The sequence below is a fragment of the Gopherus evgoodei genome, chromosome 4, assembly GCF_007399415.2.
Source record: "Gopherus evgoodei ecotype Sinaloan lineage chromosome 4, rGopEvg1_v1.p, whole genome shotgun sequence".
NCBI lineage: Eukaryota > Metazoa > Chordata > Testudines > Testudinidae > Gopherus > Gopherus evgoodei.
Window position 1 is genome coordinate 122,832,284 of NC_044325.1, and position 20,847 is coordinate 122,853,130.

Below are 20,847 nucleotides of genomic sequence, written 5' to 3' on the forward strand. Positions count from 1 at the left end.
ACCCTGCTACAAACTTCAGTGCCAACTCTGCCCACATAGCTATTCAAGGGGCACCATCATAGGACCTAATCACATCAGGCACACCACCTGGGGTTCATTCACCTGCACATCTAACAACGTGATATGTGCCAGTGATGCCCCTCTGCCATGTACATGGGCCAAATGACAGTCTCTGCACAAAATAGACAATCTGACATCAGGAATCATAACATTTAAACAGAATACTTCAATCTGGTCACTCAATAACAGACATCAAAATGGCAATTCAACAAATTCCAGTGTGAAGCTGCAGATCTGGAATTAATTTGCAAACTAGACAACATCAGATTAGGCCTGAATAAAGACTGGGAGTGGTTGGGTCATTACAAAACCTAAACTTAATTTCCCCAATACTAATTTCTCCCTACTGTTAACTCACATCTTGTCAACTGTAATGGACCACTCTTTTAGCACTTCAAACATTATTTCTCCTCCATGGGTATCCTGTTAATTGATTTATCTCATTAGACTGACTTAAAGAGTAAAGTACCCCAAATCCTTCCATGTATTTATACCTGCTCCTGTATCTTTCACTTCATACATCTCATGAAGTGAGTTTTAGCCAATGAAAGCTTATGCCCAAATAAATTTGTCAGTCTCTAAGGTGCCACAAGGACTCTTTTTTTTTTTTTTTTTTTTTTTTTGCCCCGGATATAGACTAACATGGCTACCACTGAAAACTGTCGTCATACTTCAATTTAGTTTGGATGAAGGGCAAGCAAAGTTAGTGAAAGCTTTGATGTATATATAGGGGAAGGGGAAAACAGTATCCTCTGAAACACCACCCCCATTCAGTGTAAACTAAGGAACTATGCATTGGGGCACTTGTTATTGGGTCTCTTGTGGCAGACACCAGCAAGGCTGAGTGCTGGTGTTGTTTTGTAATGGGTCAGCATTCCAGGCATATTTAGGAAACAGACTTCTGATTTCATGTGTATCTGCACCCAAGTTGCTGGTATCCTATGTTGCTCCATTCTAAGTACTTGCAATTAATGAAGAATTTTATAAAATCATTTTTTGCTTTAATTGTATAGGTATTCCCATAGGTGTGACACTGAAGTTCCATGAACTGTTCTTGTACACTCTATTGCATGAAGTTCATTGCTAGTAAACTGGCCCTGGGAACAAGTTCATGCCATCATCCATCAGGTACTGAAGCCCCAAACTTTGGCAGTACATGGCTGGTATGGTTGTATTGCTTCTTTGTAGAAGCTTTATGCATCTTGAGCACCGATATCATTTGGGGTAAAGACACTGCAGTATCCTAAGTAGGGGGGTATCTCAGCAGTCAGAAGGAATCAATTGGTCTCTTCATTTAACTGTATCTATCCACTTCATCAGACACATTCTCACTGGCTTCCATGATCACCTCCATCAGCCCGACGTAGTCACCATCTGCTAAGGAGATACCAGAATCATTAGGTGAGGGACTCTCTGCTCTCCTCTGTTCCTCAGTGTGATGAGCACTAGCATTTCCATTTCCTGTCTCTCTTCCAGTCCCAGAAACCTCTATGGAAGCCTGCACCAGGGCACTAGATGCATCATCTGAGCTTGGTCTAGGAACAGTGCCTGAGTTCCCTAAACGTGACCTCTCCAGCACTGGGGATGTCACGGGGGTGAATGAAAAGAAGAGGGGCCCACTGCTACCAGGGGTTCTCATGCTGGGAGTATGAAAGTTGCTGGGATTATCTGAGTTTGGGGTGGCTGCTGGTGTCATATTCTCCAGAGTTAGCCAGGGATGTCGGTGGCTTTTCAGACTCTTCAAGCTCTTGAAGCTGCCTTGTTTTTCATGGTCTGGAGACTCTGCTAGGAAGGGAAACTTGGGGCTTTCCGATACTATAGATTGAGGCCCTGGACTCCTAACAGGGGCAACCTCATTTGTTTTATTGTTCAACATGTTATTCTCTCCTTCCTCTACTGTCACCACCAGGGAGTCTGGGGCTTTGTCTTGCTCTCCTTGCCAAACAAAAGTTTCCTTAACTGCAGAACCAAGGGAGCTCTGGCTTTTGTCCACATCACTAGCCCTGGAAGGTGAGAGGTTGGCAAAGTTGTCTCTCATTGAAGTCGAACAGGCCACGATGCTGGAGAGAGCAGGGGGCTTCTTGCGTCCTGGGCGCCTGGATGGGAAGATCATAGGGATGGAGCTGATTGGTGTCTGTGGAGCACTATAAAAGCCAGGTCTCTCATAGAAGGGGATTGACACAAAGGCATCAAACTCTCTCAGTTTTCTATCTTCATTGTCCCATTGCTCCTGTGAACTGGAGCCTGGGTGGGAGGAGTCTCTCCTTTGCGGATTGGCACTGCAGGGGCTTCCAGGTTTCCCTACATCCTGGTACAAGTAATGAGGGAAGGGGGACAAAGGGTCATTCCTCTTGCGTGGCAGATTCATCCGGGAGGATGACCTGGAGAAACTCGGTGACTGGACCCCCAGCAAGCGGCTCAGATGTCCCAGCAGTGGTGTAGAGTGGTTTGCCTCCTCATTCTCTTTAATTTGCTCCAGCGGCTGGAATTCCATCTCTTCTTTCTGCATGCTGGGGAGAGGCAAAACAGGCTGTTATGTACAGTGACTCTGCGAATTCTGGAAGGAATTTTCCTCCAGAGTGTGTTGGAAGGGACCTTGATGAATGGACTTTTGCCTTCCACTAGAATAGTGAGTAGAGATCAGTGAAGATCAGGGGGGATGACTGCAGCACAGGGCAAGCACTGGCAAACTTCAGCCCCCGACGTCTTCCTCTATATTGCTATGGAGAGCAGTATCTGGCACACAGTTATGGGCACTCGTGTTGGAGACGGGCAGAGGCATCATTATACACAAAGGAATGCAAACACAAACATGTTTTGACTGAGGAAGTCGAATCTCTCTCTCTCTCTCTCTCTCTCTCAGCTATATAGACACAATCTCGTACCATGATTTCACATGCACAAGAGAGGATTTGAGCAACAGTGAACTCCAGAGGGGGGGCATTTGTGGCAGGGGAAGAATTGCTGCCTTCCTAGAAGAGCATTGGTAAAATCCAGAGATAATTTGACACATTGTGGCTCTGGGCTGGGGTGTAAATCTGGCCTCCATTGATAATTTCATATGGCAGGAAAGCTTCACTCACCTAATGTCAAAGGTTGAGCCAAGAAATGATGTCCGCTTATACTCAGCAGTGGCTGCAGTGTAGGGTGGCTGGGGGTAGGACTCGTTCCAGTACAGGTCCTTCTCCATGAGGGGCAGATCCTGGTGCATGTCATCCACAGCGAGAAGGGAGACCTGCAGGGGATGATGGGAATGTCAGACTGAAGGGGGTAAAATTATTATTCTGCATGGTACAGTATCTTCATTTAAGAGAACAAATTCTCTTCCACAGAGTTTGCAATATGACTCGGCCCAGGAGTAGGGAAGAGATACAACAGGAAAGCACCCAATGAATAAGCAGCTGGGTTTGGTACAGGGGTTGTTAGTTACTAGGGTTGTTCTTTATGTATACAAATTGGAATGAAGGGGAAAGTGAAGGAGTCACCATTTGGAGTATAGAACAGTGTGTTTTAGGAGGGATTTGAAGGTGGAGTTTGTTGCTTGGTCCCAAGTAGGATGGAGACTCTTCTAGGCCCAAGAATCAGTGTGGAAAAGGCACAAGGTAATCGATGGGAGAAGGGGGTGCTGGGTTTGAGATGGGGCAGGAATGGCACAGCACAATGCCCTAGTGGGAGAGCAGTGAGGTATAGACCGGGGCGGCTCTATATGTTTTGCTGCCCCAAGCACAGCAGTCAGGCAGCCTTCGGCGGCGTTTCTGCGCGAGGTCTGCTGGGCCCGCGGATTTGGCAGTGGTTCTGCAGGAGGTTCGCCAGCCCCGTGGATTCGGTGGAGGTTCTGCAGGTGATCTGCTGGTCCTGCGCCTTTGGTGTAGCCGCCGCCAAATTGCTGCCGAATCCGTGGGACCGGCGGACCTCCCACAGAAAAGCTGCCGAAGTCTGCCTGACTGCTGCCCTCATGGCGACTGACATGCTGCCGCCCCCTGGCTTGGCACCCCGGGCACGTGCTGGTGCCTGGAGCCGCCCCTGATATAGACAAGTCACATAAAGCCTTAAACATGAGCATAGGCCACCTGGGCTGAATAGAGAATGACACAGGAGGAGCATGAAGGGACGCAGCCCCTCACGCATGTGCAACTGGAGCAGCATACACAGAAAGTCACATGCTCAGAGGTGTGGTCCTGTAGGGACAGATCTTGTCCCATAATCTTCCATGCACGTGGGCTGGTTCCTCAGCTACTGAGGGAACGAGGAGCTGGGCTTTCTCGCGCATGCAGAAAGTGCTTTTTATCAAATCTCTGCTTACTCCTTCCCCTCCTTCTCCTTACTTTGACCCCTTTGTCTCCCCCCCCGCCCGCAACACTCAGGGCCCCACCCTAAAGTTATGCTATCTGCAGTGCAGAGAAGGAACTGGGGATGATAGAGAAGAGGTGCCATGTGAGTGCACCCCTGACCTCTCTCCTTGTGTTTGGAGACCTGGAGCTATGAGTCTATTCAGTCCTTGGGTGCTGCCCTATCACCGCTCTCATCTCTGATGGCCCTGTTGTTTGGGATCAGGGCCCACCATTACCTGCAGATTCCTATCAATGAGCCAGTTGGTTTCAAAATCATCATCATCCTCTCCGAATGGGTTGATGAGCTGTTCAGCCACCTGCGCATTGAGAGCATATGGCAAGGGTTCAAATCCCCTTCCCAAGAAAGCATCCTGCAGGGCCACTGGGACACTGTGCCCTAGCACTAGGCCTGGGAAGCACATTTCAGCTACATTGCTTCTTGCAATGAGCAGCAGTGAGGGGGTTAAAAAGGGAAGATTAGCTGCCATGTGGCTTCTGGGACAGTTAGGGTATGGCTACACTTGAAATTTCAAAGCGCTGCCGCGGCAGCGCTTTGAAGTGTAAGTGTAGTCGGAGCGCCAGTGCTGGGAGAGAACTCTCCCAGCGCTGCACGTAAGCCACATCCCTTACAGGTGTAGCTTGCAGCGCTGGGAGCCGTGCTCCCAGCGCTGCAGCACTGATTACACTGAGGCTTTACAGTGCTGTATCTTGCAGTGCTTAGGGGGGTGTTTTTTCACAACCCTGAGCACGAAAGTTGCAGCGCTGTAAAGTGCCAATGTAGCCATGGCCTTAGTGCTAATGTGTGTTTGCTGTTTACTGTGTTACACTCCATTAGCCTTGCAGCTGAGGAGGAGGAAGCCAGGCCTCCATCAGGTAGTCACTGCAACTCCTGGATTCAGCCAGAGGGGTGGCCACAGAGCAATTCTCTGCAGGGCCAACGAAGCCCACTGCCTCAGAGCTAGGGTGACCAGATGTCCCGATTTTATAGGGCTTAGGTGTGAATCCAGATCTCCTGCAAGGAGGTGCCCTCAGATACAGGGAAGTGCCCTCAGCCTCTCCTGGCCTAGACAGAGAAAGCTAAGCCCTGGGACTTGATTGTGGGCCTGTTGCATGGCAGCGCAGGGCCTGGATCACTCAGACAGTGGTATGACTCCCCCGAGTGATATGAGAAACTCTTGCCTGGACCTGGAAACAATTCCAGGCTTCCCATGTTGGGAAAAGGAGGCTCCCAAAAGGTCAGAGCATGTTTCCTTGGACTCACCTTTAACCAGCCAGCGTAGAAGAAGAACTGCAGGAGAGTAAAGACAGGCACAAAGAGATCCAGCTCATGGCCAGGATATTCCTTCGCTGGGTCCAAGAACTGCCGGCCGATCAGGCAGGCCAGGAAGAAGCTGTAAACGGCCACTGTGACCACCTGGGAGGGGCAGGGGGATGCGGTCAGAAACAGATCTCAGTTCCTAGCTTGCTTTCCTTGACATCCTTCCTTGGGTTCCCCTCCGACCGTTCCAAACTACCGCAGGTTGCTGAGGAGCTCTGTGGGACTGGTCCCTCTGCAGCTTTTCTAAGACTGTGTTTAAGAAGGCAAAGCTGGGCGCGTCTCTGGACAGGCACTGACCCAATCCACCTGCTTCCTCTCAGCAGGAATGTGTCTTTCTGCTACAGACATTTTTAAAATTGCCTCCCACTCCTCAAATTATCTCCCTGTTCCCTCAATGACCATATAACTCTTATCATTAGCTTTTCCCCTCTACCGCACCTTCCACCTGCAAAGCACATGTCTTAGGGGCAGTGAAGCCTCTCAACACCCCCGTGAGGGCCAATGAGGAAATTAAGGCACTGAAGGGTTGTGTGAGCTGCCCGAAGCTGCATAACAAATCACCAGCAGAGCTGGGAAGTGCAACCTGGTCTCCCTCTCCTGCCCCTAGGAAACTTCCCTGAGTGCCCGATGTCTCAGCTAGGTGGCAAAGTGCTGTCTTTCCTACTGGAGCAATGGGACTGTTGGGCTACTGGTTCTTGGGCTGGTTCTCAGCTGAAACCAAGAGATACCAGTGTGGACCAAATGCTGGAGGTTGCTAGAATTCCGAGCAGGGTGGTACCTGCAGTATTGCCGACCCCAAACTTTCAAAAATCATGAGTCTGGCTCCCAAAAATGATGTGACTGATTTAAAACTTGAGGGGTTTTTATACAGATCTATTTTGAATTTGTCTTCTGCTTTCCCAACCTCCAGGTTTCACTTGCAGCACATTTTTAAGCTTTTCTCCACAACCATGAGGGCTGGAAACTTCCTTTTCGTTTTATAATGCAAGCTGAGATTCTCATGCGATCTCCTGATGCCAGAAGCTGGGGCTTTCTGAAAAAAAAAAATACTGCAAGACTTGTGAGCTGGCAACACTGCCGAGTGACCTTCCACCCTGCTCTGGACAACCCCTGCACCCAAGCCAGGATGGCAAAGCTTCAGGGGCACTTGTGGACATGCCTGGCTCACAATGCACTTGGAGTTGGGCCTTGGGTCAGGGGACTGTGGCTGGATATCACTGACAGAACTCCCATTTCAGGCGACTGGAAGCAGAGAGAAACTGTTTCCATTATTATGACTGAGGAGCCTGCATGGGCAGATTCTTCCTTCTTGAGGGTTTGACCTTCCTCCCACCCAGGCAGTGCAGCCTCAGCAGGCTGGTCTTGCTCGGCATTCTGGCCCTGGATCCAAGGATCCATGGTGCATTTGGGGTGGGGGGGTCCACGACAGATTAGCAAAGTTGTCTCTCAGTGAAGTTGAACAGGTCACGATGCTGGAGAGAGCAGGGGGCTTCTTGAGTCCTGGGCGCCTGGATGGGAAGATCATAGGGATGGAGCTGATTGATGTCTGTGGAGCACTATAAAAGCCAGGTCTCTCATAGAAGAGGGTTGACACGAAGGCATCAAACTCTCTCAGTTTTCTATCTTCATTGTCCCATTGCTCCTGTGAACTGGCACCTGGGTGGGAGGAGTCTCCACTTTGCTGATTGGCACTGCAGGGGCTTCCAGGTTTCCCTACATCCTGGTACAAGCAATGAGGAAAGGGGGACAAGGGGTCATTCCTCTTGCATGGCAGGTTCATCCGAGAGGATGACCTGGAGAACCTCGGTGACTGGAACCCCAGCAGGTGGCCCAGATGTCCCAGCAGTGGCATGAATCCCCTGACCATGCCCCATTATTAACTGAATCCCCACTCTGTACTCCTGGGACACGGCTTTGGCTGTACAGTTCCCTGTTGTCTATGGATGCCTAGACACCCTGAAGAGCTGACCGCTGTGCGGAGCTGACATTGCTGGCTCAGGGCATTAGTGCACAGTGTGTGCGCGCATGAGGGTGTGAGCAGAGGCGGTGTAGCGCTGTGCCGTGCACTCCAGGAAAGTATCCTCTAGCCACCCGTAGTGACAGAGCTCCTGTGGAACAGCACTGTGACTAGCTGTGGCCTTGACATTCTCTTGCCTTTGATCCTAGTTTGCAGGAGAATCTGATTTGCACAGGACTCTAAATAAATCCCCCACTAACCTTTGCAGCCATCCAGAACTGGAGTTGTTCCTCTTTCACAGCAGACCACACTAATGGGAATGAGCATTGCCTAAGCAGCTGCATTATACAAGATGGGGCTGGCCTCAAGCTGTCTATCTGGGGGTTGCTGTCAGAGAGCTATTGAACGGTTAGGGTGAGTTGTGTCTAATGCAGATAAACAGCTTTCCCTGTCCACAGGGAGTGTAGATGGCACCTCCCACTCAGACCTGTGCTGCATTCTCCAGTGTCATCTGGGCTAAGGTACCATCATTGTTGAGTGGGGAGAAGCTGATGCATTTACAGGCTGATGAGCAGGTACTGGAGGGGTGTATATGTAGGAGGTATACATGGGAGTGTGTCTGGAGTTCATTTATATCTATGGTGTGTGTGGGGACACACGGGTCACCCACCATAGGTTTGTCCATGGATTGTCTGTCTATGAATTGATGAGGAATGTGGGTATGCATGCCTGCGACTGGTTTATGTGTGTGGGTAAGTCTGTGTATGCGGAGTGTGCATTGGTGGGGTGTCCATGTGTGGTTTTGGGGTATATCTGGGGGTCCATGTGGGCGGTGGTGGGTGTATGTGGAGAACCACATTTGTATTAAAGAGCCTTGCCTATTTCCCAGCACATTGTGTCTCTGGTTGCTGTAATTCACCTTGCAGAGGCCATTGGGTGGGGCAGTGGCTGCAGAGGGCCTCCTGCACTCACCTGAGTGTAGACCAGCGGGATGCTGATCCAGTCATACCCATAGAGTCGCCCACACTGGCTACGCAAGGTGTTTAGTTCCTGGAGTGGGGAACAACAGAGAAAAGGGAATGGCTCCCTTCCACAGAAAAGCTACCTCATACTAACACCCTGCCATGCTCCTTCCCCTCCAGACTGCACTTAACCCCATGCAGGGCACAGCTCCCAGGTAGAGCAGGGAATTCACTTTCTATGGTCATTCATTCCTGGGCTTTGCCCATTCTTAAATATTGAGCTTTCTGCCCTCCCCACTGCCACACTGGAGCACCAGTTGGACCTCTGGCTTGTCCTGAAGGGACCTTTTCTTTACTGAAGTCAGGAGGGGATTCAGGGCCTGATTCTCCTCTCACACCGGTGCAAACTGAGAGTAACTCCTCTGGAGTCAATGGCATTACACCCTTTGTAAAGCAGTGTGAGAGAAGAGCCAGTCTCCTTGTCTAAAGTCCTGGGCTGTCTCACACAATTGCCATGCTAGTGGACCCCACACCGTATTGGACTAACTTTCCATTTTCTCCCCTCCACTGACTGATAGATATGAGTGGGCATGTTTCTCATTGAAGTTAATGGAGTTATACCACGGATGTGATTGGTGCAGTCTCTAAGCCCCACCTCACCCTCCCTGCTCCCCTGGATGACCAGCAGCAAGTCCTTCTGCTCCACCCAGAGAGGAGGGCAGAGCTGGTTCCTTCTTGACATGCCCTCTGGTTGTCTCCAGAACTCACATTCAGGATGCCCTGGAGCAGCACACTATCCCGGATCCTGCCCTCGTTCCGCGCCTTCACAGCCAGGTTCGAGAACCACACACAGGGGATCCAGAACTTGTTGTGGGGAGAGTTCAGGCTCTCAAACTTCTTGTGCTCTTCTGGGGTCATGAGGCCTAAATGGGCAAAAGGAGATGGGGGACAGAAGAGACAGTAGAGAGCCTCCCCTTTCCAGTCTTTCCTCGACACATGAAAAACCCGCAGGCTCCTGTGGGTGGGTCTTCAGGTCACAAAGCAAATTGACCCACACATCAGGAGATCCCATGGTGTCAGGGAAGTTCTGCCACTCACAGGATGGCCCAGTCTCTTGTGGAAACTCATGTGCCTGTCCCCCTCATCTGGCCCTACAAATCATCAGGCCAGCTTTGGACCAAGGAGAAAGAGAAAGAATCAAGGTGCAGAGCCCTACCTAAGGCAGCAGAGCCTGACTGGAGTTCTGATTGTCTGGGGATTTTGCCGCTCACAAAGGTTTGGCATGCACCTCTGAGCTCTCCACGGTGACACCACCTCCTACACCGGTTGTATTCCATGTTCCCTGTCTAGAGGTCAGCACTACACACTCTGGGCTTGTCCTAAGAGTTCTCTCAGTGTAGAAAATCAGCTAATGTTCAAAGGGCCAGGCTCCCACTCTCTGTCTGATAGAGAGGGGCTCATTTTCTGCTGCCACAGCCTCTGTGCATCTGATCCGGTAGCTCTTTACACCTATATTGCACTCCATGGCCCAGATTCTTGAGTGAGCTGTGATCAGTGCAGGAACAGAGGGGAGAAGGGAGAAAGCTCTAAGCTGTCTGTCTGCTCTCCTGGTCTACGGCCAAACCAGTCCTGGCATAATTTTGAGTAGCCTAAGTAGTTCTTAGTTATGTAAGCTGGAGTAGTTCCAAAGGGCAGGATATCTGTGGGTAGGTGCCATCTAGAGGCAGGGTATTTGAAGACAATTACCCTAAGAGGGCAGGTTACTTCCAGGGTAATTTCCCAGAAGGGGCAGAGTATTGATAGGATGGGGCCATGGGTCAGGGTATTTCCAGGGAAAGCATCTGAAAGCACCAGGTATTGCATGAGGTGTTTAGAACAGAGGAGCAGGCTATTTACAGGGTCGGTGCCATGTAATTACAAACTCCTCTGGAGGAGACCGCAATTATCCTGTGTATCTAGTGAAGCCTGTCTAGGTCTCAGAGTACTCACGCCCTGAAACCTGGCCTCCTCCCTCCTTGTTCTCAATGCTGGGGCTCACTGTTGCTTTGTAAGAACAGGCTTTTACGGAAGCCCACTAGGGACAAATGTGTGATGCATTAGCTCTAGAATGTGTCATTCACATCCAGCAGTCATGCCTTTTAAAGAGGAATAACAGAAGTTCCACCCATGAAGCACCCCCATAACAATACTTAACACATCCCACACCACTAAATAACCCTCACAACACTCCTGATAGGAACTATTTTAATTCCTTTTGGTAAATAGGGGGAATTGTAGATGGGGAAACTGAGGCACAAGACAGCTGCGGCTTGCTCAAGGTCACACAGTCAGTATGAGAACTAAAACAACCAAATTGCTGGCTTCCGCACTGCTGCTCAGAACACACCTCTGACCACGAATACTATCTGGTCTAAATCAATATCAACAAAAGGCCTTTAAAGAGATGAAATCTATGACCACATCACTGCTGTCTGGGTTACCTGCATCTAAGCTGCTGTTAGAATTCTCTTTGCTATGAGCTGCTCTATGTTTGAAGTAAACCTGATGTTCAAGGTGCTGATTTTCCGACTGACAAAGACAAACCGTATTTAATAAAACCAGAGAAAACAAGGTGAAAAAGTAGAAAGTTGAATGAAAAGCAATGACCTTCAATGACCACCAGAGAGTGCAACAATCCGAGAATCAAGTCAAGAATGCATATGAGACTTGCGGTTATGAAGAGATTCAACTTTTATTTGTCTTTGTGTGCTTCTTTCATCTGTGTTATTCTCTTAATGTGTATTCCCCCCTTCCCCTCCAATAGTACATAAATTGTCAGTAGCCACCACTCCCATGAGCATAACTTACAATGCACAATCATGCACAGCAATTACTGATCATGGGTAAAATCCTCCCCAGTGCAGGAGGCCTATTCAAGTTCCACCACTTTGACTCATGCTGAAGGCTCAAGTAGTGCAGAGGACTTTGCTGGCCCTTTGCACTGGGGGGAGCATTTCACCGTGTCAGCACAGCTCATGAGCAAACCTACAATAATAAAGTGTCAAGGGGATCAATGGAAGCCATCTTGTTCTTCCCAATGACCCTACAGAAACAAACCAGACCCTGCCACTACAGCTTTCTGACGAACCCTACAATAAAGAGCAAGTGTATACAGCCTGATGTCCTCAGGAACAGCCCTGCAATAACAAATCAGAGTACCCAACCCCAAACCTGCAATAACCAACATGTGTGTGTGCTCACAGTACAGGAAAAATTAATTGTGATCAGAAACTAGCCTTCAGTTGCATTATTTCGAAGCTCAAACAACAAGAAAAAACATGACTGGCTAGGTCGATCTCAAAGATGCATTCTCTCCTTGGTAGCAGTAGTGAGGGGGCTAATGACACAGGGCTCAAGCCTGAGTAATTCCTGGCTGTGCTGGGAGTCCTTAGTTTCCTAGAAATCCCAGTGGTAGGTGCTTAGCACCTGCAGCAATCACTGAGCACTTTACAGGACTGTGTCCATAATGCTCATTGCCTGGCCCCTGCGCTTCTTGTTTGGGACCGATAGATTCGTTTGGATTTCCTGGCTTGTCCTCCTAGCCCTGGTCTCCTGAGCTACAAGGATTACAGTGGGTATATCTGTATCTCGAGGTCATGCAGTTGTTTCCACCACACCTGACCCAGCCAGCCCTTCCAGGACTGTAACAGTCTCTGGGTTAGGCTTAGCAACTGCGCTAGAGATGGAGAGGGCACCTACCTGCTCGCACGATGTGCTCTGTGCTGGGGAAGCGCTTGTAGACAGCGGTGCTGACAGAACGGAGGATCAGCACACTGCAAAGGTTGCTGTAGCGCATCAGGGTGCGCCGCAGGAGGCGCCCATACTCGTCTTGTCCATCCACATTACTGGAGACCAGGTTCATGATGCGGTCGGGCCATGGAATGCTCTCATATTGACCCCACCAGCGAGATACCACCAGGGCTACATAGAAACCTAGGGCGGAATTGGCCTGCTTAGTCCATCCAGATACCTGTTAGATACACCAGGATCTGCAGGGGAGGAGTGGCTAGTTATGTCCCAAGTGCATCCCAATGGCCCACAGAGCAGTGTCCAGATAGGAAGGAGTAGCACCATCCCAACCCCTAGCCCCACACTCCTTACCCAGCACAAAGGACACAGGGATCAGTTCAGCATAGTTATTGCAATACAGAGCCAACTTCTCAAACATCAGCCTTTGGCTTGCATTTAGGATCAGCCTGAAAAGAAAACCCAGAGGCACATTCTCACTATCAGCCTTGCAGAAGAGACTTCACCCTTCCCAGCCCTGCGTGGATGGGAGTCCATGAGCAAAGCCAATGAAACCACTGTGGTCTCTGATCTAGGAGATGTTCCATGGGAAACATCTTGCTTGTCAACCCAGGGGATGTTTTACCCAGGGGAAGCATCACATGAAATGTGTTGCCATCCCATCTAGGAGATGACTGTCCTAAAGAAAATGACCCAGTAGCCAACTCAGGAGATACTTCCGGGCCTGCTGTGAGGCAAACTTGCAACCAAACTAGGGCTGCTGGCTCAGGTGCTGCAGTGAGTGAGTCAGTCCTCAGGCATACAGTAGCAACCTATCACCAAGCAGAGACTACATCAGATGACCCCAGTCTCAGGTATTTCCACAACCCCAGCAGACCTGTAGAGCAGGTCAGTCTGAGTAACGGTGCTACCCGGTCAGAAGCCCTCCTGCTGCTTCGCAGTGCAGCAGACTATAGCTGCAGCCCCAGTTCTGCCTGAGCCCAGTCCTTTCCCTGCAGTAGCCTCACTTCAGCCACGTCACTGACCTGCTCCAACCTTTCTTCTGTCTTTGGATCTCCCTGCAACCCTCAAACTCTGACTATCCAATTTCTATCTTCAGCATATGTCTGCACTCTGGTATTAGCTTGTCTTGTCGCTGAACTCTGACCACCCAGCTTCGAACTCTGGCCTGTACCTGGACTCTGGCTATGGTTCCAATCCTGGCTACAGACTCTGATTTCGGTTTTGACTCCAGCCTGCCCCCAGATCTTGATTCCAGGACCATGCTTGGCTCAGGTCCAACCCTATGCCTAGCTGTGACCCAGGCTGCAGCCACTAGGCCTGACTATCGGAAGCAATGCCTGACACCTGCTGTCTGACCGTATGGGCAAAACACAAATGTCCAACCTAGGAGAGGCGTAGTGGCCAATACAGAGATGTTGTATGATACCAGAAATGTACCATTGAACTGGATTTAGCAGGGCCAGTTCTACGTTTTTTTGCCACACCAGGCAAAAAAAAATGTTGACTGCCCCCCACCCAAGCCCTGGGCTCTCTCTTCCCTCCCCTCCCCCACACTCCCTGCTGCCCCAATCATTCTGTCTGCTCCGTAAGAGACACCAGAGGAAATGCCACGCTGTGCAATCTAAGGGATTTCTTCCCCAAAACACCCTTCCGGGGTTATCCTCTGTATGTTCACTACCTAAGCCCAGAGAAACCATCTTCCTGCGGGATGGGGATGTCTCCTGTATATGCACATCCAGCTTATCTGCATTCATTTAACCATAATCTGCTCTTTTCTGGAAGGACAGGTATCCATCATACATAACTTACTTTCCCTCCACGGAGAATCCATCTAAGGAGAAGGGTCACCCTGTGTATATTTCACTAGTAACTTGGGAGAAACTCTAACCCCACTGATAAGGAAAAGCTGTCAGCTAGTAAACTCTATTGGAACAGTGAGGAAAGAGCTTTCCTCTCTTCACATCTCAGTAGATCCAGGGAACAAGTCTCCGCTGTTCTTGGGAAATGGAACCTCTGCAATGCACCATCACTGACACTGCTTCCCAAGGCTAGGACCTGTACTAAACATTTCTTGCCCAGTTCCTTTTCCCCAGTAGCCAGTATTATTGTCCCCAAACCCACACTGCCTGAATAATGGGCAGAACCTGGATGGGTCTCTCAGGGCTCAGGTGAAAGAGGAAACTTACCTGTAAGTGAGGCTGATGCTAAAGTAGAGAGTGATGAAGATGAAGAACTCACAGTAGAGGAGTTTGTAGATACTCCCTTTCCATCGGAGCAGGAGCTGCGAGAAGGTGCCCAGGCGTGCATCAGCTACCCGATTTGTGTATGTCACAGTCATCACACAGCCTGTGAGGAACAAAACATGAAGATACTGAGGCCATCAGGAAAACGGCTAAAGGGGTGGAAGGAGGCTGTGGTACAGCAAGTGTGACTGAGCTAGTAAGGGATTTCTGTGCAGTGTGGGGACACTGTCCAGAAACAGCAACACTAGGTGTCCATCCCAGCTGTGCACAGAGACTCATGTTTTTCTCTTCCTGGGGCCACCCCAAAGTCCATTTTAGGTAGGCCCAGAAATCCAGTTCAGAGAATCATGCCATGGCCCGTTTATCAAAAGCAAACACAGTCCAGAACATCAGGAAGTAGTGAGGATGGTCCATATCTGCTAGATGGAACTGGGCCTATTGAATTTCCTATGGTTTAGGCTGGAGTTGTGCCCTTGTTCTTTAATGAAACATCTGGACTGGTAGCCTCTGGCGGTGGAAGACTCAGAAGGACATATCTCGACTTTCCCTGATTTATCATTATCTATCTATCTAGGTGTTTATACCATGCCCATCACCTCTGTATCTAGGTGCCTGTAGAACTTGTCGATTTGCTGTCTCAGGAAAGATGAATCTTGCTAAAATACATGTTTCTCATAGTTTTTTCTAAGGAATCCTCAAAGAATCCATTGCAAAAAACCTGGATCAGATTGGTCTTGTATAAAAGATCCATATCCAGCAACCTAACCCATAAGAGCTGCCTTCTATAGCAGAGCAAACTTTGTTGCAAGCAAGAAGTCTGGCCAGTATCCCAGGGAGAGCAGAGGGCACTGGTGCTGTGGAAGCTGACGGGTGTCCAAGTCTCTTTGAAGAGAGTGCTCAGGCCTTTTTCCCTGATAAATTCTTCCACTTGTAACTGGGACATTTACCAATATAATCCAATCAGCTGCAGGGAGGGAAAAGGATTTGCCAGCTTTACCCTTCCTTCCTTCCCAGGATAATGCTTTGCAAAGGTCACTTTATGTTAGGATTGGTATTTGACTCTTGTCATTCCCAGCCATTGAACTGAGGCTCAGGAACAGAAAAGGGGCTCTGTCTTTACTATTATTTCAGAGCTCCTGGAAGATGCTGCATGGACAGCCCTGAGCATGGCCAATGGCAGTGCTAGATGCCCCTCCCAAAGCGTCTCTGCAGGGGCACGAAGGGAGCACAGACTCCATTCAGTCCTTGGTCTGTAGCTGACAAGGAGGCAGATTTGAGCCAGTTGTGATGATGGATTTTGACCTGTTCCCTGAGATCCAGGCTGGCAGCACTAACTCACGTCACATAAAAACAACGAGGAGTCCTTGTGGTTTTAGCCCACAAAAGCTTATGCCCAAATAAATTTGTTAGTCTCTAAGGTACCACAAGGACTCCTCATTGTTTTTGCTGATACAGACTAACATGGTTGCTACTCTGAAACCCGTCACGTCACATAAACCTCAAAGCAGCCACATGGTGGTATCAATATTCAGCCACTAACTGACCTGGTCTAGGTTTATACTGTGACCTAGTAGCAAAAGGCTCCCTTTTCATTACCAATTCCTTGAGCTCTGTAGGAACCCTTGGATGGGTGGCAGAACCAGCTTAAAGTATCTGAAGGCAGGAATGAGAGAGAAAGGGTCACACCTGCTGCTCTAGCAGAGACAAAGTGACTGGGACACAGATCTAGAGCCTGGGTGATTGGCAGCTGTAGTTGGAGGGGAAAAGGTCTGAAAGCAGACTCCAGAGAAGTGGTGTACAGCCCCTGGGAATGTGTGTAAAGGTGGAAAAAGAGAAGACAGAGTAAAGGAAAGAAAGAAAGGAAGGAAGAAAGAAAGAAAGGAGGCTCGGAGGGGAGAGAGAAAGGTAGATAAGACAGAAAGAGAATGGGGCAGAAGGAGAGAGGTAAAGGTGGAGATAGGAGATCAAAACGGGAACGGGATAGGTGTGTGGAGAAGGGGAGGAAGAGGGAGGGGAAGATGAGGGGAGACAGTTCGTTAAGAAATGTTTTAAATCAGGCTTGGGCACATCTCCAGGACTAAGTGGAGGTAGTTTAAACACATCAGAGAACAGCAAAGTGGGTTGATCCCACCTGCAAATGAATGCCCTGACTTGAATTACGGCTCTTTGATGAGCGCAAGTGGCAGGGAGTGGGGATGGGTAGCAGTGGTGCTGGCTGCGGTGTGGAAGGAAGAAGCCATCCACATCTTCGTGCCCCTCCTGTTCCATTCACGTCAGCTTTGGGGAGTCCTCCTCCTCCAGTGCAGCTTGCCCAAGGAGAAAGTGTAAAGGCTGGGAAGACAATAGAAAGCTTCCTGTGGCTGAATTCTCCTCATACTGTAGGTTTCCTAGCCTCTTGGGCTGTGGACCCCTCTTTTGAAGGATGGCTCTTCCTTGCATTTACGTCAGTGCTTGCAGTTTCTCAACATCACGGTTTACAGCTTTCCAGTGTTTATTTTATTAGACATTTCACTCTGCAGTTCTGCTGGGGGAGGTTTCAAGATCAAGACATCTCTGGAGTATGTTCCAAAGCAGCAGAGAATTGGCTCCTTGTTGGCAGCCTCAGCAGAAGGCTGAAAGGCCTTCAGTCCATTGACTTCAAAGGGCAGTGGATCAGGCCCTAGAAATGGTCCCTGCTGCCCAGAGCTGCTGCTCAGACAATTTTCCCCAGCACTAAATACATTTAGGAAAGATTCCCCTTGACTTCATGGGTTTGCATCAGGCCTCTGGGGAACTGAGGACAAATGAGAACAATGATCAGGCAGGGGAGAAAAGCATGCATCCCCCCAGGTGTCTAGGCTGTGAAGGGCAGCACTGCAACAGCACAGCATCTGTCCTATTAATGCTGGGCTCAGAAGAAGGTGCATGTCCACATTCTCAAGGATGGCACCTTCAGCAAGGCCATGTCCCCGACACCACACTGAGGGTAGCAGATAGCACCTCTTGCAATAATGTGCTCTAACACCATGCTGAGGAGGTGGATGATTGTGTTGTCCAGGGTGTGAAGGAAAGTGACTCCAGCAGCACAGTGGAAAGAGAAGTGAATAGTTTGCAGCAAATAAGAGCATCACCTTTTTTTTGACCAAGAATTGCTTGTGAGCTGTTACAACATTCTAGCATTTATTTGTTATGCAACGTATTCACTGAACCATTATCAAGAAGTTGTCTCATCTCATTAGGACTCTATGATAGTCAAAATTCAAGCCGCATTGGTTAGTTGGACTGGACATAGATCCTGTGTGATATAGTTTCTGTTCCCTAATTGGATGAGCCTAACTCCTAGAATCAGGTGTTTATTGTGAAGACTCAGGTTTGTGAATTCAAATTCTGCTGCTTCTTTTTGCAACCATGCCTGCCAGGAAGCTTGTTCCCAGAATGTTTTTGGAAAATGAACACACAAGTTGCAAGAACACCAGCAGAGTGATTTCTTTCACAGATTCAAATAAAGGCTAATGGACAGTATTTGCCTGCACTAGCTAGTGACAGCTACCCCTAATGCTGAGCTGGGTGTTGGGTGGATGGGTCTGTCCTGATTTTGAAAGACAGTACGGCACAGCAAACCCGGACACCACGCGTGAGTGCTGGAGATAGAGCATGCCCAGGGTCGGAAGAACAGCAATCCCAGCAACACCCCTCCAGCCATCAATTAAATCAGAATATTTCCTAATGAATCATGTTGAGGGAGGAAATGTGTTCAGGAAGTGAAATCAGCCCCCCCAGAAGCAGTATCTGTTAATGGCACTGTGAGCCTTAATGACTAGGTTTCTAGCACAACCGTGAGTGTATAATAATGATAATAATAATTAATAAGAGGAGATACACCACCATAAAATTGATGTAATGAAATATCAATTCAGAACCTGCAGGGCTCTATTGGACAGACTAATACAAGTTATACAGTTAGAGGTGTGCTTCTTTTTTCAAATTCATGAATATTTATCCATAGCTGAAGCTGCTAGCTTTTGCCCACTTGTAAGTGAGCGCACAAACACACACACACACTGTTGATTACAAGACAGTGTTCACTCCCAGCTGATGCTCCCAAACTGCAGGTGCACTGTAAAGCATGAAATCAACCCTCCTCCTGGGAAATGGACCTGGAAAGCTGCATTGCTGACCATCTCAAAGACCATCCTGACCCTCCATCCCAAAAGGAACACACACATATCCAGTGTTATTACTCTTTCTGAAGATGCTACTGCTTTGGCAGTACTTTTGTGTTGCATTTTCAGTGACAATTAGCTGAGTCTCAGCCCACACTGTGATATCAGAAACCTGCACAGCTGAGACCTTTGTCTGACAAGTAGATCACTCCTCTTGTAATGCCTTTTATATGCGTACATTTTCATATATGTTTCTAGGACTTAGAAGGCTGGTTGCAACTTTAACTGCTCTATAACCTGCACACATATAGGTTATATACCAGAAAGGTACACACACTTACATAGCTGTCTTGGGGACCTATTACACAGAGCGGGCTGGGTTGTGTGTGTTACACACCTCCCTTCATGTCTCAAAGCACCCAGGGAGACTCTTCCTTACATAACTCAAATGCAGAATAAATTTTTACCAAACATGGAAAACTTCAGTTCGTCTTTATGTAAATAATGGCTGTTTCCCACTTCCATCTAATTCCTCTGCTTAGGGCATAGTGCACGGGCCATTTCCTATGCTTTTTCCCTTTGCTCTGGATGGTTAAGGTAGTTTCCCTGCCATCCTGCCCATTGGGGTGGAAATGTTGCAGAATGGGACTACATGCGTGGCTTTCTCTGCAATTTGGGGCTGAGAGATGCAGCGTAAGGTCAGTGTAGGGACTGGCATATCGGGATCTGGGATAGACAAGCAGAAAGAGAAAAAAACACTCGCATATCATTTCTAGTGAGTCTGCATAACCAGATACCCAGCTGCCTGGCATTTTGTATGAGTGAGGTCTGTTCTCCCAGCATCTACACAGCCACTGCCTGGTTACTCGCTGAATAGTTCTGGTCATTCCGTTTGGATTAACAATCACATCCAGAAACTGATGGACATTAACCAGCTCTCACAGCCCTCACACAGACAGACAGACAGACTCAATCAAGTGTCCACAACAGAAAGACGGATGCTAATATACCATGGTGATCGGCACAGTATAATACTATAGATAGACAGATCAAACTAGCAGTCCCTGAGGGACTCTTTCCAGCCATGTGATAAAGCCCCATGGGGTGCGAGTACTTACCGGCACAGGCTTCTGGACTGCACGGGATACTTGGGAAGTTTGGTCCTGCATGTGTCCTCGCTGGGTCCTTTGTCGGCACACGCCACCTCCCTCCTCCCACCGCCCCCTCGGCTCATGGGGGATTGAACCTGACAGAGACGGGGTGCTCTAAGGAGCCTGAAATCGACTTGGGAGCTGCAGCTGGTCACTTGATTCTTTAATCCCACTCCCATTACAAAAGAGACTCTTGTCTTTTGCGCTGTTCCTTTCTAATCTTCTGAGTAAGCCCCTGTGTGTTTACAGAGGCGGCTGGGGGAGGGGGGAGGCAGGGCTGGCTGCTTGGCGGCTGCTGCTAACTCCTGGCACAGCCAAGGTGGCTACAAGAAGAGAGGCATTTTCCTCTAATTCTTTCCTGTTTGGTTCCTTCCTGTGTGTCACGGTTTCAGAGGAGCCCTGGGAATTAAGAGAGGTTGGAATTTTCCACAAATGCTGTAAAATACCTTTCCCTCATGACCTGCATGGCCCCGCCATGGCCCAGCTCATACCTTGGTGCAAGAGGGCAGGAGGCCTTGCCCCTGTGGACAAGAAGCTATATGGATGTCCCCACCTGGGGCACTGTCTGCCCCACCAACCCCAGTCTCTCTTTTAGCCTGTGATTCCTTCACTCCTGCACTGCCCAACACCACTGGAGAAAGTTCAGGGACCTGGGGCTTCCCCTACTGTAGAGCCATTCGCACTCTGACTGACTCCTGGCCCTCTAGCCCACAGAGATTCTCCTTGCCAATCCGCACTCCTCTCAAAGCCTCTTCTCATCCCTGTCCAGGGCCTTGTCACTGTCTCTTTCCTAGTGCCCACCTCTAACCCCTCCTCCCTCCTAATGTCTGAGTCCCCTCAGTCCCTTCCTCACTTCTCCTGCTACTCTCCTGCAGTCACGTATGTAATCTGGTA

The 20,847-nt window shown here is 49.1% G+C and overlaps 1 protein-coding gene across 1 annotated transcript; it reads right to left on the reverse strand.

Moving 5' to 3' along the window:
• Positions 1 to 689: 689 nt before the first annotated feature.
• Positions 690 to 20,120, reverse strand: BEST1 (bestrophin 1). The gene is made up of 10 exons (XM_030560806.1): positions 19,921 to 20,120; positions 14,604 to 14,763; positions 12,769 to 12,863; positions 12,367 to 12,600; positions 9,397 to 9,551; positions 8,639 to 8,716; positions 5,653 to 5,805; positions 4,628 to 4,708; positions 3,144 to 3,295; positions 690 to 2,570 (listed from the first exon to the last, which is right to left on the reverse strand). The coding sequence occupies exons 2-10, from the start codon at positions 14,753 to 14,755 to the stop codon at positions 1,355 to 1,357; spliced, it is 2,316 nt and encodes a 771-aa protein (XP_030416666.1). The 5' UTR covers positions 14,756 to 14,763; positions 19,921 to 20,120; the 3' UTR covers positions 690 to 1,354.
• Positions 20,121 to 20,847: the final 727 nt, after the last annotated feature.

Excerpts from the sequence above, each read along its gene's own strand:
- BEST1 (XM_030560806.1), bottom strand. The coding sequence starts at position 14,755 with ATGACTGTGACATACACAAATCGGGTAGCTGATGCACGCCTGGGCACC. Across the intron at positions 8,717-9,396 it reads TGCTCCAGGGCATCCTGAAT|GAACTAAACACCTTGCGTAG; the intron begins GTGAGTTCTGGA and ends TCCCCACTCCAG. Across the intron at positions 3,296-4,627 it reads TCATTGATAGGAATCTGCAG|GTCTCCCTTCTCGCTGTGGA; the intron begins GTAATGGTGGGC and ends CATCCCCTGCAG.